Consider the following 15,577-nt stretch of genomic DNA (forward strand, 5'->3'; position numbering starts at 1 on the left):
GAATATTGTCAGATATAATTAAGTTTAAACTTCAATTGAAGACACAATGTTGAAAAGAAATCACCATTTATTCAATTTCAATGTTCAAGAATACAAACTTTTGACAACCACCTTTCATTATAGACTACTCGGCTGTTAAAATTAAAACTTATCTGAAAAACAAAGAAAAAATATCCACTTAAAAAAACAAAAGTTTTAAAATCAGAACTAGTAATGCCACAGATGTCTTCCCTTTTCCACTTGGAGACTGTAGAGCTTTATATCTACTAGAAACAAGTGCTAGTAAATGTAGATTTTCAGCTGCTTCCTAGTGACAAATCTTTGTAGAATAATTTCAATTAAAATTGTAGAACTTTTAGACTTGCAATATGTGCACCATCAGTGGCATAGATATATCCAATTTGTATTCCATTTCAATAATGTGTTTAATAGCTTGTGAGGTATGACATTGTCAACAGCCCGAGATTCTGTGATCTGATGCACAGAATGCACAGATGTATGTTAAACTTGATTATTCACAAAATCCCACAGGAAAAGTCAAGTGGAATAAAAATTAATCTACCACCTGGAAAATGCCATTAAAAAAATGTTTTATCTAAATTTCAAAGTGGAGAGAATCTTATTGAAAAATGGTGGCAGGTGGAAGTTAAGGAATAGCAAAAGATGCAGTATGTCCAAATAACTTGTTCTAGTCACTGTGGCCTATCACCTGATCTTTTGTTAATGTGCACCTATTCTGGCATTCTACACGTGCTAATAACTGTAATGCCAAAGTTTGATATTCTCATAAATGATCACAAATGCCAACATAAAATGCACACCAACTTCCAGTCTGGTACAAATACAATGCAAATCATAAATTTGTAATTGTGAGAGGGCACAATGGTGTCACTGCAAGTGATGCATACATTACAGGATTGCAAACAAGAAGAGAATATTACAAGGGATTCACTGTAAGAAGGCTTAAACTGACTTTTTATCACATCATGAATGCCAAGAAAATTTGTTTAATGCAGATCCTAGTGTGGAAAGAAACACAGGAGAAATCTTGATAAGGCAATTGGCACCTATCACAAATTTTGTATAGAAATGAAAAAGCTTAACACTGTTCAAACAACACTACTTAAATATTTTGCAAAACAGTAGCTACATGAAGAATATTTATGCAATTATTTTTTAAAATTAATTTTAATGATTTTATCCTCCCAATATAGTTAAAAATATATATATTAAAGACAAAAACAGATATATGAGAATGGAGTATCTTGGCAGAAGAGATAAATAAGAAAGGGATAAAGAACAAAAAGGAGAAACACTGTAAGACTGAAGTGCAAACAGATCATAAAGATGAGTGCCACAGATTGTCATCACATATCTCTATAGGATTATCATTTTGTTTATGTGTGTGAGATGAGCAGGGGGCCACAGGGCAACTCCCTAATGACCACTTAATCTGCACGAGCTGGTAAAGCCCAATCTCCTTGTCGGTTGGATGGGTTTCTATTGAGTGGTGAGATGGTTGAGAAAGTCGACAGGTGTCCGTGCGAGCAATGATAGACAGGTTTGCAGGTTAAATAAACAAATAAGGAGTTTATTATATAACTACTCTAATTTTACAGGAGAATACATAAAGAAATAAATGATTAAATGCTTAAATGCGGCTAACATATAATCTTATAGGAAACAGCAATCAAACTAGTCACTATGCCACATATCTAACCTCTAGAGTGAGAGAGAGAGGTTTCGGCCCTAAAATATACCTCTACTTGCTGCCGGATGACTGTTAGCGACAATTGTTCGGGAAAATGGAAGCTGGAACAGTTCTGTGTCTTCTACCATTTTCTTTAGGGCAGGAACAGGGCAAGAGACACTTGTACCAAGAATAACTTCCTGCGATGATCGCCTTGAACTTCCTGTAATGATGGCTTTTATACGATCATCGTTAGCACTGAGCCAACTGGTTGTTCGTCATTACAATGACCAATTCATAGGTGTGCGATGACTTGTGATTTCTTTCTCAATTGTTGATGTTAAAAGTTGACATCTGATCACATTTCCGTGAGATCGTTTTCTTTCTCATTGACTGATGTTTACAATTCCTTTGAAAAAATCATTTAACAGTAAAACTCAAAATTTTACACCCTTAAACTGTTGGGCTCACATGTAACTTCTATTTTGTTTTATACTATTAAATCCATTGTAATTTTAATCTGAACCATTCTAAAAACTTTAGTTTTCTGAAATTTATAAATACTCAAAACCAGTGCTTTTTTTTGTTATAGAATGCAATGGAAAGGCGTTCCACCACCTTTTTTTGATATATTTTAAAAGTTTTAAGAGAATTTTTGAAAATTTGATGTTTGGTCCGCGTTGAATCGTAAAACTTTGGAATATATTATAAACATTTGTTTTAAATACAATTAATAAATGTAATGTAATATATTTGTAATATATTTTTAGTAATGAGATGAGTGTTCCACCACCTTTTTTTTCCCCCAAAAAAAGCACTGCTCAAAACAGATTGGCCAATCTAAAATCACCAAAAGATTAATTCTCAATAAAGCAAATTCCACATTAAAAAAATTTGTTTGGAATTAACTTTATTGGATTTGTTGTACTAAAAAACTATGCATTTTGAGTAATGTAGTTAAATATGATTTATAACAGTCGTAATTTTAGATTAATTATATTTAACAAGTATATCAATTTTGAGTATTATGAATCTACAAGGGGAAAGCTAATAAATAAATAATTTTTATATGGCACTGTTACAAAAAACATTGAAGAATAAAACAGTATTATTATATGTAGTTCCCCTTTTCCTGAATGCATGTGGTTCATCAGTGTATAAGCTTCTGGATACCTTCCAAACAAACTGATTTCTATCATAGAATGTCTATCTGCTGAAAATTTTGTAGTATCTCGATTTATTATGTATACATAATTTTATAGGCCAATCTGCAACTCATGCTAAACTCTACAACAAAATCATTAATTATGACACTTTTGCACTGATGGAGTTTCTGATCAATTAAATCTTTTGCTGTATCATTTGCCACCAGTGATCAGTCATTTGGAATGGATATCACTGTTCACATTCTCCCTCTTATTCTTGAATCTCTGTACCCACTGAGCCATACTGTACTTGACTAAAACAATTCTCATCACACTGAGTTTTCATTTCAAACAAATTTCAGCTGACTTCACTCCCTCAGCATTCAAAAACAATCACATTACACTGGTTCTAAGCAGAACAATTCAAAAGTGGTGCACTCATTTTCAAATCATGTTACCAGGTACAGATGTGGCAGTGTTAACATGACAACTGCTTAATGCATGCAGAAGGAACTATTTTGGTCCATTGGCAATTTTCTTGAATTCCAATTGTAGCAGCATTATAGCATTACATTTATTTATTAATTTCCTTTCAAATTATTTTATATTTTATTGCATGCATATTATTTTATACATATAAAATATAATTTATTATTACACAAAGAATATTACAGTATATTGTAAGATAAATATATAATTCAAGTTCAACATAAAATGAAATTATGATGGAATTCAATACAAATGCTGCTTTAACCATTAAGCAAACAAAAACATAAACAGCAACGTTTTATTAAAAATCTAACATTTTCAGTTTACTTAATTATCTAGATGGTCTATTAAGCAGACTGAAAACTTTAGACTTTTTAATAAATAATCACTGTTTATGGTGTTTTATAATATTGCCTAATGTAAATGAAAATTTATTTTAGTGAATTTATTTGCTGTTGGTGAATCAATATCATCATTAATTACTTATCCTTCATTGTACTCAGTAAAGACAAATTTTGAGATTTTTGCACTCATCATGATAAAGCCTAAATGAAACTGAAAATTTGATTTATTAAAAGTTCTGTCTCATCTTTCCTTTTCTTTAATTTAAATATCAAAATGAATTTAAATATTAAAAAATATCAAATTAAAAATTTCTAACCTTATCTATGCTTGTAAAATGTCATTACTACAAAAATAAATTCATCTTAATTTTTACATATATTTCTACTAAAAAGCATGTTATGTATTTAAACATCATTGTTTTACATGTTCGTAAAAATATTTTTTGTCAACATACATTTCAATTTCTTTAATTAATGAAAATTCTTTTATAACTTTCATTTTACTACTTAGATACTTCTGTATGAAAAAAAATTAAATTAATTTTTACTATGAGATATTTGATTTATATCCAGTATTTAGAGATTTAAAAAACTAGTATTTTGACTCACCTTTTAAATATAATTCTTGATAATTCCAAAACTTCCCAAGCCAATTGAAGAGTTGGAACATCTTCCTTTAATATAAAACAGTAATGCTTTTAAATTTAAATGCCTTTGTGTCCTTAATTTATTAATTTAAACTTAAATCATCAACTAGGACATATCTATTATTGGGACTTATTATACTAGATAACTGGTTCTGCAAATTAAGTAAACAAAGTCAGAAAAACAATCTTTATTTATCACCAGGTGATAAAGACTAATAATAGATATGTCCTAGTTGATGATTTAAGTTTATAACTAAAGGCATTACTAATTTATAGTCATGAAATTTCTAATCAATTATTAAATAGCAATAAAATATATATTAGAATAAATTTTTATAATTATAAAGAAATTCACAATTAAAATATAAATTAATGAATTTTATTGATACAATTGCATTTGCAATTTACCTAAATATTTGTATAACCTCTTATATTTTGAAAACATCAGGTTTGTGTAATTAAATTTAAAAATAAAAGTTCAATATTTTATTACGAAACTTGTTGAACACAGCAACATACAGGTTAATCATACAAAATTATGGAAATTTCAAATTTAATGTATTCTTCACAAAAATAAATAATGTACTGTACAGTATAACCTCTGAATAGCAGACACTCCTGAGAAATTTGTCTGCTATTGGGAGGTACTGTACTGTACATGCTGGTGGCTATACAACATTTTAATGCAGTAATCATAAAGAGAAGATTCGATAGATTACGAAACATCAAATTTATGTTAACAATGTGAAAATACCAAAATATATATATAACATAAATATAATTTTTAATTATATATCTTTTTAGTTGTAAAAATTTCATTTCAATTGAATTCTAAATAACAATCAGATTGATGGGACACTTTAAATGGGACATAAAAATTACAACAAAATGTAAACGTTGATTAATTATTAATTCATTTAAAAACAATATGGGTGGAAATAACGAAAAAGAAAAATGAAACTGTTGTCATGAACATAAGGGTGGATGAAGGTCAGTTTGGCAGTGAGAGTTCAAATGTCAAGTTATGAAGACAATTTGCTAGCTATTTCAAGAGGTGAAAATGTATTTGGTATTTTTGAATTTATGATGTCATTTATGATCTAAGTGACTAATAAAAACCAATTTACTGATTTGTCTTTTTGTAGTTATCAAGCAGATATAATTTTTTTGAACATTTTTGCTTTTTTCAGTAACTGATTTATTAAAAATTACACTTTAGCCACCACAAAGCTGTTAAAATTGTAAATGACATCATAGAAGTGAGAAAAAGGAATATCTTCCTACACTTTAAAGTGGTTGGCAAATTGCCTTCGTAAAACAACCTTTAAACTTTCACAAAATAAACACTGTTTCATAAGTTTCTTTTTCATTATTACAGTACTATGGTTCTTGCAGAATGACAGAACTTCAGAAAAGTTTATGGTTTCTTGGTACTATTAGCTTAATTCCAACAATAAAATAGAAGTTTAATAACATTAATATGTATGATGATAAGGAATGATTGACAACTTAACCAAAATAATTTTTTCTAAAAGATAAAGAGTATTGTTCAGTTTTTTACAACCTGCCCTCCTCCCCTATTCTTACTTTAAACAAGTCTTTATTAGATCCCTATAGTCAAAAATCATTGTCTGAAAAAGTTTTTGAACCAATTCTTTGTTTAAGTTTTAAAATATTTTGTACATAATTATTTCAGAATATTGAAGGCGGGACATTGTGTTTTCGTAAGGTTGGTTATTGATGATGGTGTCGCTATTTAGAGGTAAATATAACAAATATCCTATTTGAAGGGTCTAGGGATTGTAAAAATATCCATTAATGAAGGTTTCAATGTATATTGATAGTCTGATTTTTATCTACTCACCTCTTGATCAGCTATATCAGTTAAAGGAACACGTTGAGTAGAGCTATTATCAGATTCTTCTTCTCCACTATTACAAATTTCTACTGGTTCTAAGATAAAAAAAAAAGTAAATAAATTATAAACATAAAATTTCAGATATATGTAAATTAAAATTCTGTTGTTAAAAATCTATACCATCATCTTTGGCCACATCATCCATTCCTTCACATAATTGAAGATCTTTAGAATAAGCATCTTCTTTAGAAGAAGAATTTTCCATATTTTCAGAAGTTTCCAATTCATTATCATCAAGTGTATCACCTTTACTTTCATCCTGTTGTGCAATATCTTTTTCATCTTTATGACTAAAAGCACTCCATTGAAGCAATCTTGTTTCAATATCCTGTACACTATCATCTGCATTAGCCATCATGCTATTAATAATGCTATCTTGCTCATGTTCTGAAAAAAAAAAAAAAAAAAAAAATTTACAAATAATTATAAATATCACCAGCATTCAAAACTGATAAAAATTACACTAAATTAAACTTTTTAGAACAACATTTTTAACACATTTTAATACTATTTCTAAATTCTTTGTTACAAAAAGCAGGAATCAAATTTTAGATGCACAAAGATGCCAACCTGAGAGGAGAGCCATCAGTAGTGCAGGATCATATGTCATTGTTGAAGAATGGGGGATAAATGGGGAGTACCCCTGTTCATACACTCTGCTTCCGATATGATGTCATCATTCCAATTTTAAGATAATCAAACTATCTTAATTTTATTTTAAAGTAACTTCTGTTTTCAAATTACCATTTAAAACAAATTATAAAATTATAATGTTACTAGTGGCTTTGTCCCCTGCTCTATTCACTTGCTCTTGAGTTTCACCTATTTGTTCAACAATTTTTATGATTATTCAGCTATTTCTTTGCTGTTGTTTATTTTTTCCCTATCTTCTTGTAGGTACGTGCCCCAAACCCCTGCTTGCTTTTCTCACTTGCCTCATGGACTTTGCTTCCTTATTCCCAATGTAGACGATTCATTACAAAAATTTCCTGATGATTCCCAGTACTGTCATTTCTATTTTTTTTTTTTCTCTTGTGATGGAAAAATGTGTTATGATGATTTTAAGCTGTGTTTTATTTAAGCAAAATAAATTAATTTTATAAATTTAACTACATTATGTAATTAAATATCTAAATTAAAAAAATTCCATTTTATTGTAAAGCTCCATTTAAACTTTTAAACATTTATTAATTTATTTTATAATAGACTTTTAAAATAAATTTATGTTTCATTTGATAGAATAAACTTTGCATAATTGACAATCCACCATTTTGTCTCTATCATATGCACATGTACACAGTCTTTTCATTTAGGCTTTTCTAGCATACCAAATAATAATGTCAGAACATGCAACACTTTCAGACGAATTTTAGCACAACTGTGCAACTTCATTGTAAACAGGAATAAATTTTTAAACAGACCCTTAGTAGCCATTTGCAAACTGGAAGTCTGTCTGTTATGTCTGTACATTCTATATCAGGAATGGTGAATCTTTTTGAGCCTATGTGCCATATAGCAAGCATACATAGCTTTAAAAATGTTTGTGTGTGACAAAGTTTTAGACTTCGAATAATGATATTTAAAGAAATTAAACAAATATGCTTTAATTAGAATAAATATAAAAAAAGCTGATTGAAAAAAGGATGATCAAGTGATAAACTGAAAAGATGATGAAAAAAGACAGATGATAAATCAAAATCGTATGATACATTACATGCCAGATGATTTCTCCTTACATGTAGTCACTTTGGGAAAATGTGCCATACGCTCACCACCACTGTTCTACATTATTAGTATGAATGTGCTGATTTGTTTAAGATTTAGCACACTGGCAGTTCTATGCAGACAAAGTGCTGACACTTTCATGTCTTGTTGCATTAGGACATTTATTCAAAAATATAAAAGATTGTTTTGAGTTTTTAGAGGGTTATCCATAAGTCTAATTTATATGTGATTTTCATATATGAAAAATCCATAGAGATTATTTAAAATTCTTTAATATATAAAATAAACCTATAGGAAAATTAGTACAATTTTTTATATTAGGTTTATAGTCTATTAAATTTAGTTACAGTATATACTATATACTTGTGTGTGTGTGTGTGTGTGTGTGTGTGTTGTAGATCAATAAAAATATACCTTATTGGAACATTATATATTGCTAGCTAAAATATTAAACTAATGAGTCTCTTATGTTTGTACATTAATATACATCTTAGAATTTTAAATATTAAAATATTTAATAGTGAACATGGAAAAAAACTATATGAATCATAAAAAAACTTGTAATGTGCTATTAAATCTTTGGTAAGCACATTTAAAAATTAATTTAAAAAGTTATATTAAAAACATGTGTTTGTATCAAATGAAAATATAACATGTCTATCAATAGTCTACAACAAAATGATTTAATTTATGAAACTTTTTCATAGATACGAAATGATTTGAAAGGTGATGTGAAACAAAAAGTATTGACGAAAAAGAAATTGTCTGGAAAGACTGGTGGTTAGGTTAGCGAGTGGCCATGCGAGTTGTTCTAGGTAGTGAGAAGTGAGAAGAGTCTAATGTAATGGATAATCACACGCTGCTTGGAAAGCCACTTGTCACACTACACACTTAGCTACAGTGAGAAGTTCCAGAGAGATGACAACATACCTATCCCGTCAGGCATCATGAGTCATATCTTGTAAGCAGATCTCACATAATAGACCAGGGGCTCTAGTCTGCTATTTTATGTCATCATGCTGCAAAATCCCTCTGGAAATGGATTACATAACTGACCTAAAGTACTGTACAGTTCCAAAATCTCCTGGTGATTTCAGAGTGCTGTAAGATCACCTTGGAAAATTACTAGAGCTAATCTGCTATTGTAGGAGATTGCAACCCATATCATAACACTGGGATGTAGTTAGTCTTTCTATAAACATCTGACAAATAGAGCTGCTCACCTGTATATCCCCAGCACCTGATATGACCATCACACAGCAAGTAAAAACAGGATTCATTAGAGAAAGTTACTTGTCTCCATTCCCGTGCCAAAAGCCTGACACCACTAAAGTCATTGTATTTAAAGCTAAGGCAACCAATTCAATGCATTGTAAACAGTGCATTGAAATGGTTGCCTTGTCAAAAGTCCTGCATTGTGTAGTCATTTAGGGACAGTGGTGCTTGTGATTCTTTGAATTGCATCATCTGTGTTGCAGTGACCATGGTTGTTGTCCAAGCCTATTGGATAATCCAGTGATCCTCTTGATGCTATCTAATGGTTCCAGATCCTGGTCATCTTTGGTGGGATCCTTCCTCATTCCAATGGTGAATACAGAACAAAACTGTGGTTATGGCATGTCCAAAGTGATGAGTGATACGCTGTGCAGACCATCCTACTTCTGACAGGCCCACAATACAGCCATGCTGAAAATGCTAAAGTACAGTATCTTCATTATGGTCTATCTGGCATCTACACTACTATGTAAATTTTAACTTGTCTATCAGAACAACACTATCTTGACATGTATCACCTATTAGCCAATTTTGGCATTTGTCATTCCATTCCGAGGAGGTGATTATATTCTTCTAATAATGTATGTATTTTCTACTTTTACAAAAATTTATGTTAACATTTTAAATAAGAAGATACTATTATTGTGGAAAATAATGTAAATATGAATCTTCTTTTCTCTTCTATTTAGAATAAATAAATAGGCTAAGTTGGCTGAATGCAATGTAGTGGATGAATTCTTTGATCTTAACAAAATGTATTGCACCAATTTTTTAACATGTTATTAAGTTACATTTAAGAATGAAAAATTTGGTTTTATTACTCTGTACTTAATTGTTATACTTTTATTAAACTTTATCAGTTCTTTTCTAAATTTAAAATATATAAAAATAATAATATGGGGTATGATCATCAGACATGTGAGTGAGTTTTTTGAGGAGCTGATAGGAGCAAGTCTGGAATAGAAATTACAAGAAATAGTACAGTGAAACCTCGGTTTTCATCAATTTTTTTGTGAAAAATTTGTCTCGGTTTTTATCAGTTGTCTTGGATTTCGTCGGTGTGCCCACGTGACCTCACCAAAATTAGAGGGCGACTCATGTTTTCCTCTGCAGTATGGCATTGTTTCTCGTTGTGCAAGCATTAACCCACATGTCTAGTGAAACAATCTGATTGCTTTCATTTCCTGTTTGTTGTGGTGGCTCGTGTCTCATTAGGATTGGTCGAATCTGGACCAATATGATTGTTCTGTACAATCCATTGGATTTGAAAGAGAGCTATAGACGAGTGGGGATGGGGACGATGATTGGAGGACTGCCGGCCACCGGCGCACATATATAACGACAGTTTAGGCAGGAAAATGGAAGCAGCTTTCGTCTGGTTAAAGAGAAGGCATCGTCTTGCCAACAACAGGGCGTGATTCCTGAAAGTGTTAGTGCATCATAAGATTTTTTTAAACGAAATTATATGTGATACGAACAATTAGCAATCATTGGCACTTTGGTTTCAGTCGCAATTTTTTGCACATCAAGTTTAGTAACTTGACTCTGTTAGCTCCATCATGGGACCGAAGAAAGATTCCAGAGCCAGCAGGCCTTTGAAGAAGGTGAGGAACATGATTGAATTGAAAAAGGAAATCATAGAAAAATATGAGAGCAGCATTAAGATTGCTGAAATCAGCCGCATGTATGAAAAATCACCATCCACAATAAGTTCCATTGTGTCAAAAAAGGAAACGATAAAGGAGGCTAATGTAGTGAAAGGCATAAATGTACTAACGAAACAGAGATCTCAAACAATTGAAAATGTTGAACAGTTATTATTAATTTGGATCAAACAAAAACAGTTAGATGGCGATTCTGTTTCGGAGACAATGTCAAATGGCATTTAACAATAATTTCGATCGTTGATTCCAACACTCCTCACTGTCTCATATGCGAAGAAGAGTCTTCAAAAAGATAAATAACGTGTTAAATGTTCATTTATTTATTATATTAGTCTTATATATTCATTTTATGTTCATTTCTTATTGTTTTTAGTATTAAACGCTATATTCATTCTCTAAAAAAATATGTTTTTGGTGCATATTTTGCAGTCTCTAGAACAAATTAATTGGATTTACATTGATTTCTATGAAAAAATTTGTCTCGGTTTTGGATTTCGTTGATTGTTTTCGGACAAATTATCGACGAAAACCGAGGTATCACTGTATAATGTTACATGTAAAGATAAGATTTTTTGAAACTAGAATAACCTTGGAGTTAATCAAAATAATGTTAATAATTGCTGGAATCAAAATTATCCCAGGCCCTCTACAATGCTCTCCACTTTGGTTAAGCCAGGCAGATGTGCAAAAAAGGGGTAAAGCAGACCTCGCAAGGAAAGTTTCAAAGACATAAAAAGGGAAAATCAGTTAGTAGAACTTTTAAGCGAGGAATACCAAATAGAAGACGATGGTAAAGATATAACTGAAACTACAAGGAATTCAAAAATTCAAGATTATTTTGAACCAGCAAGAGAAGCTGAAGTACAAGGTATTGATGATTCCCAATATACACTAAAATTTATTTACGAACTAATTCAAGATAAATTTTGTCAGTTGAACTTAGAAATTCAATCAATTAAATCTGAAGTTAATAAGATGAAAGAAGAAAATAATAGTTATAAGGAAGATATGAAGAAAGTTTGTCACAAGATACAAATATTGTAGGAATTTCAGAAAATAATAACTATTTAAAAGGTACATTGGAATTCGAATTTGATAAACTGGTAAATGAGACTACTAACAAGAATATCATAATTTTTAATTATCCGTTTAAATCATTGGATTTTGTCCAAGAAATTAAACAATTTATTAACATTGATTTAGGAATAAAAAAAATATAGAAATTGAAGGGCTAATTCAATTAAAAAATAGTAAGAATAACCCTATTGTAAAAATTATACTGGAATCTGTTAAAGTAAGGAATTTAATTCTTAAAGAATTTTGGACATCAAAACCGAAATTTGTCAACAAAATTGAGAAAATAATATTATTTACAACCAACTTGTGTAGAAGATCAAGGATTAAAAAAACAGTTACAAGATAGGATTAAACAGGAGAAAATTAATAATAGAAAATAATTAATTTTAACATACCAGTATCAATTTGTTCAAATGTTCCATTTTCCAGTCTGGCCAATTCGATGAGAGCTTTACCATAACAAAAATAAACATCCCCACATTCACTAGCCATATCACCAAACTTTTGAGAAAATAATCGACAAGCTTTCTGCAAACTGTTAACTGCAGAAACATAGTTTTGATTAAATAGATGACATTTTCCTTGCATTAAGTAACTTTCAGCTTCTAACAACGACTCCCTGAAATAATTAATTTTAACAATTAATCATCATTTTATAATATTTTATTTATAAATGGCTTCTAAAATACAAAATAAATATATCAATATTACTAATAAATTATCAAAATCTTTAATATCAATTAGAACAAATAGAGACTATTGTGTAAGTTGTAACAAAGTAATTTAATCAAGTGTTTTTTTTTTCTACTTTTGACTGAAAATTTTTAATTATTATTTATCATATAAAAGCTTTAGATTTAGAATATAATTATAAAAATTTCTTACATACAATAACAATACTATGATTTAATTTTTAAATATGTTTAGTATGAAACTGCTTTTTCTCTCAATAAAAAGTTATTCCTTATTATCAAAAAACAACAAAAAGAAAATTTTATTTCAAGTGGACTTATAACCAAGTTAAAGAAAACTGTAAATATGTAAAATATTTCCCTGTTTGATTATTCACAAAAAGTAGTCCCACAGGCTAGTAATAAAAATATTTACTTAAATTAAGTTTCCAAAAAGCATGTCATAATCATTACCAAAATAACAGATGATAATGCTAAATATTATAGTATCTTGGTGTTATTGATATACATACATTAATAGCAAAATTAATATGCTTATTAGACTATGAGAAAATTTTATTATTCATTATTGTATACAATATTACACAATATTAAATACATATATCAGAAAATAACACTTTCTGAGAAAATATATATACAGTGGGTGATCAGTTAATGAACAAATTGGATAACAAACACTTTCGCGAAAGATTTTTATGTTCAGACAACAAACAACTCACAGAACAAACACAAGAAGCCACATAAAATAACGAATACCGATTGGTCTTCCCTTGTCTTCGGGCAACAATTCGAAACTTTTCAGAGTGTGGGAGATGTCAATATCAATATCGATGCTCAACCTGGTATATACTGATCGGATAGTATTCCTCCGAACTTTGAAACTCTCCCTTGTAATTCCAGCCTTTTATTTTTGTGACAGAAACAATTTTTTGTAGTATCTGCAAGACTGCCAGGCAGGCACTCATTAAGTTTTGCATCAGTTTTTATTTTCAAAAGGTGAGAGTATAATAGCAAAGGGAGAGGGTGGGCAGATGTCTGACGTTGCTGGGCAGTATGGCTCAAACAGGTAGGTCTACAGTAGGCCGCAGTTCAATCTTATCTAGGAAAGATACAGTATAATCAAGAAGACTCAAGCAGCTAAAGGAGTAACAAAAATCACATCTGGAAAATAAAGAAAATAATAGAAAAGCTCATAATAGAACCTGAAACTGATTTGACGATAGAAGAGTGCCAAGAACTCTTGAATGAAGAACACCAAGAAACTCACGAGATATGTTTTCTTCTGAAAAAGAGAATTAATATCGATATCTGTTATTAAATATTTTTTTGAAGAAGTGGGAGGATGTCAGAATGACAGTCTTAGAATGGCATCCAAACCAGGTTGAAGTTAATAGGCTTGAGGATGTCTACAATTACAATGCTATTAATTACTTCTGAAAAATCCTGAAGAAGAGAGAAAAGCAATCGACATTAGACAGATTCTTTAACCCCACAAACAGAAAAAACGTGACTAATATAAATGCAAGACTGTGTATATATGTATTTTTATTATTACATATAAATAAACGTAGTAAGAAAGTATATATTTTCTATTTTTTGGGGTCTCCAGAACGAATTAATCAAATTTCCATAAAAACCCATGGTAAATCAATAATCGGTTAACGAACAATTCAGAAAGCAAACAGTCTTGGAACGGATTATGTTCGTTAACCGATCACCCACTGTATATTGAATGATCTGAATATTAAGTACCAAGCAATGCTTGCAATTTATTCATTTATTCAAACTCTATTAGAAACTTTAATTGAAAGTTTTTGTTTTTAAATTCAATAGATGATGAATAATTTTAAAGAAAAATGTTTCTATATATAAAAAGTCAAAAGTTAATAAATAAATGGTTATAAAATTACTATTATTTATTGCTGAAACTGAACAGAATCATCATAAAAACTTTACTAAATAGTTTATGTCTAGAATCAGTAGGCTTAGATTTAAATTCAAATCTACATTCAGGAATGCTAGGTTGGCTACATTTGTTATGTATTATTAATAAAAATAATGTTAATAAATCCATAAATCATTGCTAATTTCAGAAAACCAACTTTATTTAAAAGTTGGCTTTGAAACCTTTTCAGTCAAAATTTGACCATCTTTGACTTTTCAATATTCATAATGATTGAACATTTAATAGATACATATACAGAGTTGCCAAATGTTCTTTATTTCAAAGGACAATTCTTTAGCTAAACTCTCTTGTCCTTTATTGAAAAGAGAAAGGATGTAATTTGTCCTTCATTTTCATTTTTCAATGCTTATGTTTTGTAGAAATACAGAATATGTCCAGCATGCATGAGGTTGAAAGAAATTTATAACAGAAAATTAAGATTACAACAATAGCTGCAAAAACATTATAATTAAATGGACTCAGCTAAGACTATACACCTTAATTAGGGAAATTTGTCAAAATGCAAAGATACTGTGTTTTAAAAGTGAAATTTTATTTACTCTATTTCTGATCAGTTCAGTACATCACTACCTACTTATATGGTTATGTGCTTACAGTAAATATGAGTCAGTTTCTCTTACCAAATTATGGTTCAATTTAAAAAAAAAAAAAAAAAGTTCTAAAAAGAACCAGAAAAGAAAATCCATTTTTATTTCAAAATTCTTAATAGGTAAAATTTTGTGCTGGTTTGAATTAAAACAAAATATTAGCTTGTTCCTCCACTTTTTCATAGATTTATTATAAAAGGAAAAATATTAAAATCAAAACAAATTTAAATCATCATAAAAATATGGTTGCATTAAAAAAAACTAATGATGAAAAAGCTAAGTCAGTCAAAAACTTTTAGAGTTGAGTGACTTTCGCTAAGAAAAAAAATTGTATGACTTGCCATCATAAAAATGTTGA

General features: G+C 29.7%; 1 protein-coding gene across 1 annotated transcript in view; it reads right to left on the reverse strand.

The window, feature by feature from the left end:
* Positions 1 to 15,577, reverse strand: part of LOC136968286 (protein HGV2-like) — a 34,191-nt gene that overhangs the window by 7,734 nt on the left and 10,880 nt on the right. The window contains exons 2-5 of the mRNA XM_067262287.1: positions 12,370 to 12,593; positions 6,354 to 6,620; positions 6,180 to 6,268; positions 4,278 to 4,342 (exon numbers count right to left, since the gene is read on the reverse strand). Coding sequence (XP_067118388.1) covers positions 4,278 to 4,342; positions 6,180 to 6,268; positions 6,354 to 6,620; positions 12,370 to 12,593 — 645 coding nt within the window. The remainder of the gene's footprint in view (positions 1 to 4,277; positions 4,343 to 6,179; positions 6,269 to 6,353; positions 6,621 to 12,369; positions 12,594 to 15,577) is intronic.

Source organism: Centruroides vittatus, unplaced genomic scaffold (assembly GCF_030686945.1).
Source record: "Centruroides vittatus isolate TY-2023 unplaced genomic scaffold, ASM3068694v2 contig_1427, whole genome shotgun sequence".
NCBI classification, from domain to species: domain Eukaryota; kingdom Metazoa; phylum Arthropoda; class Arachnida; order Scorpiones; family Buthidae; genus Centruroides; species Centruroides vittatus.